Source organism: Mytilus californianus, unplaced genomic scaffold, assembly GCF_021869535.1.
Source record: "Mytilus californianus isolate M0D057914Y unplaced genomic scaffold, xbMytCali1.0.p SCAF_20, whole genome shotgun sequence".
NCBI classification, from domain to species: Eukaryota; Metazoa; Mollusca; class Bivalvia; order Mytilida; family Mytilidae; genus Mytilus; species Mytilus californianus.
In genome coordinates this window covers 3,906,632-3,921,546 of record NW_026262669.1, presented here as the reverse complement: position 1 = coordinate 3,921,546, position 14,915 = coordinate 3,906,632, and the positions used below count along the sequence as shown (strand labels likewise).

At 31.3% G+C, this 14,915-nt stretch overlaps 1 protein-coding gene across 2 annotated transcripts; it reads left to right on the top strand.

Annotated features, from left to right (window-relative positions):
* Positions 1-1,260: 1,260 nt before the first annotated feature.
* LOC127731714 (uncharacterized) lies at positions 1,261-9,271 on the top strand. Of its 2 annotated transcripts, none has more exons than XM_052240527.1 (4): positions 1,261-1,899; positions 7,191-7,359; positions 7,830-7,925; positions 8,338-9,271. In XM_052240527.1, the coding sequence occupies exons 1-4, from the start codon at positions 1,834-1,836 to the stop codon at positions 8,601-8,603; spliced, it is 597 nt and encodes a 198-aa protein (XP_052096487.1). In that variant the 5' UTR covers positions 1,261-1,833; the 3' UTR covers positions 8,604-9,271. The 2 variants fall into 2 exon arrangements, with proteins under 2 accessions (XP_052096487.1, XP_052096489.1); XM_052240529.1 differs by lacking the exon at positions 1,261-1,899 and adding an exon at positions 4,716-4,778.
* The last annotated feature ends 5,644 nt before the right edge of the window (positions 9,272-14,915 follow it).

Here is a 14,915-nt window from a genome sequence, read left to right as displayed (position 1 = left end):
CGGAGAAAACAAAGACAATATACCCAAGGCAAAAATACAATGATCATTTGGCAAAAATTAAAATTGTATGGCAATTTTTTACCATTGGAGGCTTGAAAGACTATTGTATAGTAAAAGAGAATGATCAGGAAAATTTCAACGTTTATGTTTTTCTAGAGGAACTGTACGGTATTTTGGGAAAAACTCATGAAGAAATATGTCAAAGCGGCCTATTATTATTATAGACTGTAGAATTAAAAAAAATTTAATACTGACTTTGCGAACATTTTCCATGATTCCATTGTACTATTTCTTCCATTCTGTGAAAATTGTTACACGATAAAATGTGCATAGGGAAGGGAGAAGTAGCTAAACCCGTTTTATCCAAAAAGTTTTCAGAAGAGGACAGGTTGATTTAATCAATTTGAAATCAAAGTGAGCTGGAAACTATATCTTCTTATGGTGTACCAAGATCACCTAAAATATTATACTTCTAGAGCTCTTTCGTCAAAAAGTGCTTCATAGGCGGCTTCTAATTTAGTTTATGTTTTCACAATATCTGGTGTGCCACATAAACAGCAAAGTAACATGTATATCTGAATTAATGCTAATGTGCCAGAACTATTTATTGTTCATGAGAAGCCAATACATCTACAATCACAGGGTAGTATTGAGTGGTCAAACCGAAATATTCATCAACTAATTAAAAGCAATTCTTTGTAATCACCAAAATATTTCGGCACGCACTAAAAAATATTTGTTTTAAACTTTATTAGTTCAATAGAGCCACATGAGCTTAACAAAAAATATTATTACACTTAGCCCCATATGTTTACCGTTTCCTTGGTAACAGGACTTAAAGTGGCAAGAAAGAGGGAAAATGCAGTGTTTACAAATTATGATCAATAATGTCTAATAAAAAGAAAATAATATAGATATTCAGACATTTAAAACTTTTTTCAGTTTAAAAAAAACAAATAAAAGTTGTGTTCAACAGTAAACTTTCTTAAAAAAAATCTATATAGCTAAAATAGGGTAAAAAGTGCAATAAAAGGGGGGTTTTAGAGCCTATTTTGATCAGGTGTTGTAAAAAAATGCAGCCATTTCTTATATTGTTGATTATATGAATAGAGAGAATGGATTAAGGTTATACAAGAAAGGAAAAAAAATCAGTGGGCAAACTTGACTGTGTTGAAATTAATTGACCCTGAAAAGTTGAGTTGTCCTGTATTTACCTAATCAAATTACCTCCCTTTACGGAGTTCTCTTGAAGAGAAACAAATTAAAAACAGGAGGGAAAATGTAAACAAATGCAGACAACAATGTTATTTTGCGAATTTCTTCATGTTTTATATTCAAGCATAATGGGAAATGGGTAAATTTTTCACAGTGATGTTAGCCTACACTTATATATATGGTTAAGTTGGTGTGATTTGCTCATATTTTGAAAATATTGTCAGAACAATGGAACTGTGTCTGTACTAAGACAGTGTATTTTATAGTTTATTTTGCTTACCGTAACTAACTTTTTTAATGTATTTATTGATATAATCTTCGAACAATTGTTATAAAATGTGTAGCATAAAAGATTTCGTAGGCAATTGTGACAACTGCAGTGACGACAGGTATTTTTGAAAATGCTTCCATTGGAAAAAGAGACATGTATAAATTTTTGTCAGAAATTTTTTTACTTAAATCTGACATTACATTGTACGTCACAACTTAGGATCTGTGATATTCATAGAAATATTATCATCGAAACAACTAACAAGAGATATAGAAGGAAAAATTGTGGTGTGCCTTCAGTAAATGTCATTTTGAAATATCATAATACTACAAAAGCAGTGGATCGACATGTTACACCCGAGATGTTTCAAAGAATTGTTACAAAGACAGGCATTTTCATTCCTATTGGAACATGTAAGTAGATACTATTTACCTAATACCATTTTTCTTTAAAAAAGATACAGTGATAAACCTCCTATAAAAAAGAAATCAAATGCAGCTGTCAGGTACCCCCCCCCCCCCCCCCCCCCAAAAAAAGACAAACAAACAAAAAAAACCTTAGGGTTACTAATTATCTACCATTTGGCTATGAACCTTAAGCTTATTGTTTTTAGCATGTGACAGCCATATGAACTTCTTTAATACCCCTTTTTTAAACTTTAAAACATAAAATTATGTGAAGTTCTTTGAATCTTGTTTTTGAGAGACAAAAATTATAACATGAATGCTGTTTCACGTTTCCTTTCCTTTACCAGATTTGTAAGATTTTGTACATGATAATCACATCATTTCATACCGGTCCTTATGAAATAAAAAATGTTGCAGCAACAATGCTGCAATGTTGCGACTGCTGATCAGGTTGCCAGAAAATTGATGCCGGATAAGTGCTGAATGATGCCGCTAGCATCATTCTGGCTACAGTGCAGCGCTATTTCCTTTCATGACAAAAAGTGCCACAATGTTGCCATAAAGCACACATATAATTTTCTCATTCTTAATCTACTAAAATGATGCCAGAATAGAGCCAGAACATTGATAATATCATTGATGATGTCACCAGTGTTTGAGCTTTTTACTGTGGTCATGGTGGTGTGTTAGAAGTGGACCATATGTTGCTTGAGCTTATAATTTTAGTGAAGAATTGGGTGTTCTGTTATTGTGAAGACTTGTATGTAAACTTAGATTAACATGATTAATTAAATGCATTATATAAAAGTTCAATCTCTCATTTAATTAAATCAAGGAAATTGTCTTCTTCCTGATAGACCTGGAGAGCATTTTCAAAAAATCCTAATTAACAGGGACGAACTATCATCTAATCGGGCGAATTGGTACCTTCTGAAACATAAGTCATGGTTTCTCTTCCCTTTCTCAATTTAACCCTCGCTAAAATTTTACAGAGCATGCTGAAAGAAGTTTGGTCAATTATGTCTTTGTATCCCTCTAAAGACGGCTTGAAAGTGCTATTTGTTTGGAAAAAAATGTAGTATAATCACGAATTTAGATTGCTAATCAGACAAAACACAACACCTTTGACTGCAGTGAAGGGGCTCCTGTTGGGATCATGGAAATTATGTTGGTGTTATTGAAGGTATAGATGTTGCATGTTGACAGTTCATGAGTTACACATTTTAACTTTCCTTTTCCTCAATGTGGGAAAATTAAGTACATCACATATAGGAATAACTTCTGAGGACAGAACTTTACTTTCTTTAAAAGAAAAAGTTATAATAATAACCCTGAGCACACAAAAAAATCATAACGTTAAATAAAGGAGTTAAAACTTTTTCTTGGGTATACTTAGCACTAAACTTGCCTGGTCAGACGTTACTTTACCTTTTTAGTCAATAATTAAAGGAAGCCAGAATTTAAAGGCATTAGTGGCGCAATCAGTGCCAGAAAACTAATTTGCATACAAAATAAAAAACAATATCTGCATTGAAGCCACAACATGTTGCGGCAACGAAGCCACAGCATTTTTTGGCACCAGTGCCAGAAAACTTATTTGCATATGAAATACGCTAATGCAGCATCATTGCCACAACATGTTGGTGCAATGAAGCCGCAACATAGCCATAATATTGTCACAACTACATGTATGCGCCAGAAGGCTTATATTCCGATAAGGGCGCGGACAGCCTTCTTTTATTCATGTTTACTTGAGATACATGTATGTTTTAAAATTCATGTTTTTATGTACATACATGTACATGTATATGACCCAACAAAAAAGTATGTGGGTTTACTGTACACCTACCTACCCTAATTTCAGTATATGACCCAACAAAAAAGTATGTGGGTTTACTGTACCCCTACTTACCCTAATTTTTGTCCCCTACCCTTAAGTTTTTTTGACTATTTTTGATTAAGTACTGTTAAAGTCACAATGTTGCTCCCATAGACTCAATGTAAAAAAAAAAAATCCCTATCTACCTACCCTTTTTTTTCAGCAAGTGACAGTAAACACACATTTTTTTGTTTGGAATTAAATAAAACAAAAAATAGTTTTGATAGTGATACACAGAATGAGATCAATTGTGTATCTATTTTCTTTTATATTACAGCAATTTGTAGACTGTGTAGAGAAAAACTATTTGGAAATAACAGTATATTGAGCATGTTGAGGAGGTATGTCTTTTCATATACATGTATAAATATGATTCCCTGTACACATGTACATGTATACTCAATAGTCAATAGTGAGTTTATTGTTATGTCATGTTTATATATATATGTATGGGATCCATATTGTAACTACATGTCAAACTGCATATGTACTCAGTTTTACTATGACAAGAAGATCTTTCAATTCAGAAATAACATTAAACTTTAAAGTACCAATTTGGTCTTCATATTCACTAAGCTTTTGCACATTTTATTTGGTAAATTAGTTTCATCATTAAGCATTAGTAAAAAATCTATTAAAATAAAAACCAAGTTTTTAATTGATCTAATTTACATGTACACTTAGGGCCAATAGGTGTTAAACTATGCATTCATGCATGCATAATTGAGGGTAAATTAAGGGTAAGTTTCTAAATCATTTGTGTATAAAACATACCTCAACTGAACCCTAACCCATTCATATATTACTAAACCCTCTAAGATAGGTTGGTTTTTGCTTCAGTATTATCATGTGTATTCCAGAATTCATTATTGTTCCAATTTCAATTAGTACCTTGTTTAAAATATTCTTAAAAAGTTTTTCTTTTCTTTTAACTTAGAACACTATTGCGACAAATACAAAGAACAAGATTGCAGAAGCTGAAATACTACCACCTTAAAGAAAGAGGGTAGGTATAACTGTATATAAAATAGTATCATTGCATACACTTTATAAGATGTCTCATAAACTTGACTTTATAAGATATCTTGTAAAAGTATTTAAGATATCTTGTATAATATCAGATTATTACATGGCATTTTTCATATCGCATGTATTATCAGCCCTAGGTTTAATATCAGCGCAAGAGCCGCATTGCTTTAGGGCTGATATTGGCCGAGGGCTGATAATACATGTGATATGAAAAATGACATGCTATTATCTTTTTATCATATGCTTCAACAATGAAGAAAAATAACAGATTAATATATTGATCTTTTTACGTGGTTCTTAAATAGCAGTTCAAAGAGTGAAATATTATAAGTTACATAGTGTGCTAGTAACCTAATACGGTATATATGGGGTCAGTAAATTCCATATGGGAGGAGAGCAAAGCTCGAATCCCCATATGGAATTTACTGACCCCATATATACCGTATTACGTCATTGGCACACTATGTAACGAATATATCTTACCGACTATCTTAACGTGTGAAATTTAGACTAGTGATCTATCAAAATAAGCACTGAAGTCTTCAATACTTTGAGCATTAAGAAACTTCTCTCATTGATCCTACAAAAACAGCTGCCAACAATAACAACTTGTTAGGTTTAAATGTGTTTTATGAATTCACTTCAATCTTAATCATCAATTTCTTCGTCTGTTGAAATCTTTAAGATGTTTTCTCAATACCGTTTTGTTTTTATAAAGGGACGCAACACCACTACTAACCGTGTGTGAAATAAGCCCCGCCTCCTTTCTAACCTTATATGGAATATAAAGGGGACGTAACTCCACTACTAACCGTGTATGAAATAAGCCCCGCCTCCCTACAAACCTAATATGAAATATACACAGTCTCCACGCGGACGCTTTAAACCAATCATTTTCCTAGAAATGTATAGGAGGTAAGATAATCACGGATGTCAGACCCCAAATGTTGTACAATCGATATGAAATCTTTCTATCATATGCCTCAACAATGAAGAAAAAAAACCAGTATGGTATATTTTAATACGGACAATAAAAAAATTATTCAACAATATACATAATAAACACTGTTTGGAAAAGTCAACATTTTTAAAGTAACTTTCTTAATTATGTTAAAAATGCATTTATTTTATCATTTGTTTATTGTTTGTTTTTTTCCATTTTACACAATATACTTTCCAGTATCCAAATAATTGTTGTGTACCCTACTTTGTAATGTTTTTCACTGAAAACGTACCATTGAGGTGTATTTTCCAGAATTTGCCGAGTATTACCGGAATGCCATGCGATAACGTTACGGAAAGGCATGTGATAAAAGTCGAAGCATGTGATAAACTTTTCATATCAGACCGCTGAGCACCAATTCGAAAAAATATGGAATATACGTAAATGTAATGCTATTATCATATGGTAAAAATCATATGTTATTTAGTCTAAGTATATGATAATATATTTTATATCTTTCATGAGAGATCTCATAAAGAAGTTTATAAAGATATCTCATAAACTTTAGAAGATATAAGATTTTCAAGATATCCAATTAGGAGCTAACTGTATTGAATTTGCAGATTTGGAGCCATCAATCATGGATTTGATGGTCGCAAATTGAGTTTACTAACGACACGTTAGCGGAGCCAGTAAACGGATATTTGCGACCATCAAATCATAGATTGATGGCTCCAAATCTTCAGATTGATATATACCCTGAAAATTACAACTTTATCCAATGAAATTTGACGTACATACGTTACAACGAATGTTGCATTAGAATGAATGTTATAGGACATCTGATATAATTTATAAGATATCTTATAAAACAATTTTTATAAGATCTCTTATTGTCCCCCACTGGAGGGGACATAGAAATACCGGTGTCCGTGTGTCCGTCCGTCCAAAATCGGTTTCTGGACTGTTACTTTTGAACACCTTCATATTATTTCTTCAAACTTACACAGTTAAATGTTATTAGGTAAGGAAGATCCCTATTGATTTTGATGTTTCTAGTGATTCAAAGGTCAAGGTCACAAGTGCTTTATGGAAATATTATATTTTAGCACCAGTGGGGGACCCCGGAGCCTCCTTATGTTTAGTTTATAAGATATCTTATTTATTTTTTTAGATATCTCATAAATTAGATATAAGATATTTCATTAACTTTATTTGATATCTTATCTTTTTATTCAGACATAGGAGCCCTATAGTAATCAGCTTTCCGTCTGTCCGTCACAAACAGTTTTCACAAAATAAATCAAAAAGGCTATCACAAATCAATGTGAAAGTTTGATGGCTACCTATCAAAAAGCAGGGATATCACTAGTGAGCAATGACTCACAGCACATCTTGTTTTATATTGTGTCTATCAGAATTCATTTAGTATCCAATCTTTTGTAGGCACTTGATAAAGTACCAGGGAAGCGTTACAGGGTGAAGGTTGTTGACACAATTCTTGATTTAGATGTAACCAAGAATAAGGAAACAATAACCAATATTACAAGTTTTTACAACTTTAGATTTGAGAGCAGTCATTTGAGGATGTGGCAGACATACAATATTGATGAAGGTATTACTTTTATATTCAACATAAAGAAAAAAACAGATTACAAATAACATATAGTTTTAAACATAACACAACCACTGAAAATACAGGGTCTGGCTTGTACACAGGTGGGTAAAAGAAGTCTATAAGTACTCAACCCTCCTCCGAAATCCTGGTTCAGAGGTTAAAAGTATATTGAGACAATTAAAAGCAATACCAATACTAAATTCAATAAGCTCAGCACTTCATCTTAAAACATAAAAAATTAAATCATCTTAATAAAAAGGTTGCATTAAGCCTATTGATAAAAAGACCACAAACTCCTAGACTAGAATGGATGCTATAAAAATTCACGTAATTTTATATCATAACAACATAAAAAATCTATAGAGGTTATGATATTGAAGTTGGTTATTTTTTTTAAACTTCCATATTGATCAATTCAACAAACAATAAAATGAATACAGGTTCTTTAATTACAATTTTCATTTCAGGAAAGCTTGTGACTTTAAAATCAACAAAGAATTCTGTGCAGTTAAAAGTACTCAATGACTGGACAGAGATGTCTTTTAATGACCTCATTACTGAAGGTAATTTTATAATTATTTCATTCACTAACTGTCATGTACAAAACTTAAGCACACTTGTAAGACAATGATCATTATTATATTTTGTCACAACAACCGAGAAAACCAACACAAAACTCAATAAACATTGTTATGCATCATTTAAATTCCCTGCTTGTGGGTTACAGGATTATGCGTATCGACAGAATCTTATTATAGATAATCAGGCTGCCCATTGTTGAAAGAGAAATTTATACATGTTGTATCGTTGTCCTTTTTAGGTCACCTGGCCCATTTTGAGTCCGTCTGGCATAAACTTTTTCAAAAATCTTCTGATACAACTGGGCCAATTGGAACTGAACTTGGTTAATGTAGTAAATTTGAATTTTTCTATTTTTTTGGGAAACAATTTTTATTTTATTTATCCTCTTTTTAGGAACAGAACAGGCTTCAAAACAACAGAAGCAGACATTCATTTGTTCTATGGATGGCTGCATTGAAGAGTTCAAGAACCAGATTAGTCTTGATCAACACCTCCTTCAAGTCAGCTGTGAATATAAGCTAGAGAAAGGCCCATTAAAAGATCAGGCAAAAGTTCTATATGCCCAAAAGCTGTCAAATAATCTACATCATTGTCCTGATATGCAAGCAGTCTTACTAGAAAATGCATGTACTACAGACTTGAGTGCCAAAGAAATGTGATGGGCATTGAAAGTGAAAAAGAAAAAGATTTTCTTTAGCATCAAACAGAAAGAATTCATGACGGATTTATTTTATTTATCTTGAAAGGATGCAAGAAGCAGCCATATTGGATTCAACAACATTATATTTTCCCAATAAATAGGCGAAATAGAAAAAAAAACGCCTACCTTAAACTACTTTTTAATAGCTTATATCCAAATTCGAAGCGTAAACAAAGCCCCAAAACATACTATGTTAGAGTTTTACACTTGAAGTATTCATATGACGTCATGATGTTGCTATGAAGTTTATGTGCCAAAGAAGTCAACAACATTTTGTGGAATTTTTATTTTAAGCAACTATATGTCCAAATAAAAAACAGAAACAATATCTTTATTGACTATTGCATTAGAATGGATATAACTGTATTTTATTTTAAGGTTTGTGGACGTAAATCTAGATTTTACTGTCGCAATTATTCGTTTACCTAGCTCTGCTACAGGTCGCTAGGTAAACTCAATTTGCGACAGTAATATCTACGTTTTATGTCCGAAAAGGTTAAAATACAATACAGTTATCTCCTAAATTACCTACACATGATTGCACCAATATGAGTTTAATATAATGAAATTTGCATGTACTTAGAAGGTGTTTTACTTTATTTTAAATATTTAAGTCGGACCAGCATTTTACCCGCATTGCTTTATAAATAGCAAACTTTGTTAATATGCACAATCAGTTATTTCTTCCCTCTGTATTCAATTACAAAATTAAATCTTTAAAAATGTAAAGATACATACTTAATTTTAGAAAGAAAAAAAAATTGTAAAATTTTCAAAATTCGGTTACCATAACAACCATTTTTATTAAATTTCATTAAACAAAACTATTTTTCTGGACTGAAAAATTTAACTGATCAATTTTGTTAAATTGTAAGAAATTTAATGCCATCTTTGTATTGTTTAAATATGGAAATTACTTGGATCATTATTGACTTGTAGAAAAATACAATTTACAGAATTTGAAAATCTTGTGTTTTTCATTCATTAAAAATATTTTTTGCAATTATTTGCCCATTGATTTTATTTTATATTCTGGAAGACCTATATTGGTTCTTTCTAAATATACCTAACATTTTACTAGGAGACGCTGCATTCAAGAGAAAAATTCACTTGAATACCCTGTATTTACGCATTATTCACTGAAATCCAAATTTGCCATTTTAGCATATCTTTACTAGCTGGTAGCAAAATAACTGATAATGGTAAAAGTAAAACATATGTGAATTTCAAACAGCTTAAAGGTCAGTTATATTATATTATTCAGAAAAAAGGATATGTTACACATAAATCAAGTACTAAACAGTGCAAAATGTCGTTTTTTCACTTTTTCAAGAGTTAACATATGACCTTTTATTGCTAAAATCAACTTATGTGGTTTCCATGGCAACCGGAATATTCCGGAACAATTTGTTGCCTGTTATTGCCTTTAGGTATGGTACTGGCTATTATATAAAAGTTTCATCAAAATCTGAGACCATGTGTGCCAGACCCTATTAGAATTTCTTTGGTGGTTACAGAGAATTGCTCTTTAAAACAGTGGTCAATTGGAATCAAATCGTCTATATACAGTGAGTTCTACTCTGCACAAAGATATTTGACGATCACCAGATACAAATGATAAAACGAAATAAAACTGTGACGTATGCTCCATTTCTTCGCACCAATTGCATTGGTAACAAATAAATTTCAATACAATATTCTATCGAGATGTAGTACGATTGCCAATGGGACAACAATCCAACAATTTTACATATATTTTAGGAGGTTTATTCAATGAGTTTTAACATCAATATTTTACTTATAATTTTATTTTATGTAATTGAAATTCAAACTTCAGTTCTTATTATTTCATTATGTACAAAATGTATTTTGACTTTTGACTTTGAATAAATTTCTATTTATCTACTCTCATTTTCATTTTAGGCATTTACATTAATGCCTGGACATATTTATCAGGATTTAATTTTAAATCCTAGGATTTAATATTAATGCCTAACATTGTTTAAGCAAGATACTTACTGCCTAGCCGTTAGCTTATTGCCTAGGATTTAAGCTTAATACCTACTTTTACTTATCGTCTAATTTTCATAGTCATTTTGATGCTAATTATTTTAGAAAGTTATTGATCGCATTTTGTTTGTGTTCTCTAACGTGCAGTTTTTATATTTTATCAATAAATTTTTATATTTTAGTTTTTGAAATAGATGATATTGTTCAAATGAATTGGAAAGAAAAATGGAAATATTTTATGAATTGTTAATTACCTCTACATTAAGTGAGAAATAAATTTGATTCATCCATTTAATGCTCAATTTATTTCACCAACGATTTTGAAAAAATGAAAAACGAATAACGAACGTACTTCAGTGCGGTAAATTAAATGCACTTCGGAAACATAAATTGTCCACTTATATGAAATTTGAATTGTTTATTTTTTAATTTTGTGAATATTTGTTAGAGCAAATAAGCGTTTAATAAGCTACTTGTCAGTCATACAAATCCGTGTCAGTTTACAAGTATAGAGAATGCCTTTGTGCAGATTTAAACAAGGATTTGCAAAATACACAATATTGTTTGAAAAATAATTTATTTTGAACAATGATCAATCTCCTCAAGATTTTTTTTTATTTCGTCATGTTTCTGTTTCTGCTTTTGGTGGAGGGATTAGGTGATTAAATGAGTAAAATTCCGTTTACCTAAAATAAAAATGAAGCAGACTTACTTATGCGAATATTAATATATGTTAATACAGAAAGTGGAAACAGGGTACCCTGTATTGCTCTGTATTTTTCGAATCAATTGTTGTTTGAAACTTTAACATCCGTGTTTCAAACTTAGCTTGAAAATATTCATCTCACTTGAAGCAAATTCAATTTGTTTAAAAATGATCTAGCTGTCAAATGTGATACTTATGGAAATGAATTTATGTTTCGATTAAATAAAAAAGGACACATGATATTTTTTTTCGGTCTGGACGCTTTTTATGAAGGTTAATCCAGAAAAGCTTTTCGAAAGCAAAATTGTTCATCTTATTTTACTTTGTTTGTTTGTTCATATAACTTGATTTAAAAATAAAGTTTGAATATGTATATATGCATAATATATTTGCCACTATACATTAAGCATGTAATCAACCAATCTTGTTATATGACTATAGAAATTTTCATTGACTAAAAACATTGAGAATCTTCTTTTGTAAAACATTGTATTCATCGCAGAAAAAATCATGAGAGGTTAATATAAAATTTAAAACAGCTAACGTGTACCTTCAAATAGTTTGTTTCCAAGGCAACGTTAGCAACTGACAATTTGAAAGCAGATATTATATTAAGTATAAAGTTAAATATATTAAGCAAATACTGGAACATCGAAGATGGATTTAAAATAATTGTTCACTTTCGAATGTAGTTGGTACATAAAAATTATATACCATCTCAGTTGCATTTTGAAATTTAAAACGCGAGGCTCGCTGAACGTTTAAAATATTAAACAGTCAACTTTCGGGAGTGGAAAAATATCGTATTCACGAAATATGGTAAAGTCTGTTTCTGTAATTGATTTTAGACGATATGCAGGCAAAGTAAATCCTTCTTTTCTATTGATTTGCCATATAAATGGTTATTTCTATGTTACGTCGTCAGGCATGGTCAATTCTTTTCAAATCCTCACAGGAATACTATTATAAAGTGTTGTTTTAATTTTGATGGAAGTCCTGAAAGACGGAGCATTTCGTATCTTATGTATAACAATTTGACAATGGGAAAGAAATTATTTTTTCCGCAGTACAGGTCATTGAAATATTAAGATAATTGTATTCTTTTCTATATTTGCAGTTAATTCAGAATAGATACGATGGCTTTGTTAACTTTTACCAGACATGGAACCAGTATAAAAACGGATTTGGTAGCTTATCCGGAGAATTTTGGTTAGGTAAAGTGTATATAGTAGTTTGTTTGATTGTTTTTACGCCACTTTCAGTGAACTAGGCTATATTATGATGAACATTTTTTATTGGTGGATAAAGCAAGTAAACTCTAAAAGAACTAACTTTCAGTAACTGCGAGTGATTGGTGTATATCTTGTAACTCTTTTTGTTAGTTGTTTTATTTGCCTTTCTGTCGATCTGATGAGTAAGGTTATTATGGTGTGCTGTTACACTACAACACCAATACTACAATACATGTTTAACATACCACAACTTATGTTTTTTTATACTTAGGCCATCCTTATTGAAGTCCTGTATTTATTAATGGAAAATGAACTAAAATATGAAAACAGGATAAATCCATTATTCTTGAAAAAGAAAATCAAGGTACATGAGGTAGTTAGACTTTTATGTCACTAAACCATTAGTTAGGTATTTTAGTGATCTTGTACATCTTGTACATTGTTGACATTTTTACCCCAGTTCAATGTCCTTGAGAGATGTAAATTTATTATATTAAGATATGGTATGATTGAACCACCAATGAAAAATGTTGGTACAAGAGTTCATTTGTACTCGTTTATACTATAAACACTAATTACCGCGTTTCATGGTGTACGGCAAGTGTATTAGAAATAGCCTTCATCAAGTACGCCACGAGACTAATGGCTAAAATATGAAAAGAGATTCAACCTTAGGAGGGGCCAGCGAACTAAATTTTGTTTTACCCCGCTCGAGACCCATGGCTTTAAATGAAAAGAGGTTCAACCAAAAGAAGGTCCATCGATCTCCTTTTGTTTTACCCCGCTCCACATTAATGTGTCTGACAAATGTCAGGAACCTTGTAAATAACTTTCTTATCTGTTTTGAGAATTGTTTGTTGACTAATCTTTTTAAATTCTTTGACTACTTAGTTTAGACTATGAACGATTTAGAGCTTGCAATAGTTGTATGTTTACTATGGATGTACGTTGGTTGTATTGGTTTGTTGCTGTCAAGTTGGTGTTGAAACCACATCTCTTTTAATTAAATTTGTTTATCGAACATCCAGAATGTCTAAGTAAAATATACCTTTGAAGTTTAACACACTCAGAAAAATATCATCATGTATTTACTTAAAACAGTGGAGGAAGATACTAAAAGAAAAACAAATACCAAGAGACCCACAAAATCATTGAAACAAAAGTGTAAAACACAACTCAAAGGCAACACCATCCTATCTGTATGGGGAATTAAAAAAAATAGTTAGAATGTCGCTAAGTTTGCAAAGGGTATTTCATAAAAAGTGTTCATCGATTAATTCATTTTTTATTAACCGAATAACTAAAAACAACCACTTCTTATTATTTCAGGTAATGATAACCTTCACACTTTAACCTATACAAATAAGTACATGCTACGTGTAGACCTAACTGATAACATTGGGAACCAGAGATATGCGGAATACTACATCTTTAGAGTATCTGACGAGGCAGACAAATATAGACTGATTATTGGAGAATATTATGGCGATGCTGGTAAGTATGTGGAAACAGATCGACATATAGGTGAAAAATAATACTGTAAATTCAAAAATTATTGCAATTTTTGAAGAATGGTAATGATGCGAGATTAGATTTTGCTATTTAAGACAAATCTGTATTGAGATATATGTATCAACAATCAAAATGCGAGTTCTTATTTTACGATAATCACCAAGTCGCATTATGAGCATAAATAAAAACCCCGCAATAATTTCTGAATTATCAGGATGTTTGATGATCTGTTCTGTTAAACAAACATAGACTTTTGAAAAGACTGTTATTAATTAATGGTATGTAAATAACAAAACTAATCACACCAAAAAAAAAAAAAAAAATAAAAAAACAAATTAAAAGATTTATGTCCTCATCATTGAAAAGGGACACACATATTGCTTTGTAATAGGCCACCTTTAGAGCCCCCTTAAGAGAAAGAGAGAGCAGATGAACACTTTGCCTCAAATAGTTGTACCTAGGGTCCTTCTGAAACATGCTCTCTCTACACGAGACATCGAATTTTAGGTCTCCACTTTGACCGGAAGTGACTGTACATCTTACACAGTCAGACCGACGCCTAACTTTTTTATACTCCAGAAAAAGGAGTAAGCGGGCAAAATTACATAATGACACCACATGGATAAAAAGAGAGGATTTCGAATATCGGACGAAAATTCAAAAACAAGAAAAACGAACATCCGTAAGGGACATATCTTTAAATCTTTGAATTATGTTTTTTTTATATTAGTCATATACCTGTTTCTTAATTGGTTTACAGAATGAAGAATAATGAAAAGTCAAATAACAAAAATACTGAACTCCGAGGAAA

Excerpts from the sequence above, each read along its gene's own strand:
- LOC127731714 (XM_052240527.1), top strand. The coding sequence starts at position 1,834 with ATGTTACACCCGAGATGTTTCAAAGAATTGTTACAAAGACAGGCATTT. Across the intron at positions 7,360-7,829 it reads GACATACAATATTGATGAAG|GAAAGCTTGTGACTTTAAAA; the intron begins GTATTACTTTTA and ends TTTTCATTTCAG. Across the intron at positions 7,926-8,337 it reads TAATGACCTCATTACTGAAG|GAACAGAACAGGCTTCAAAA; the intron begins GTAATTTTATAA and ends TCCTCTTTTTAG.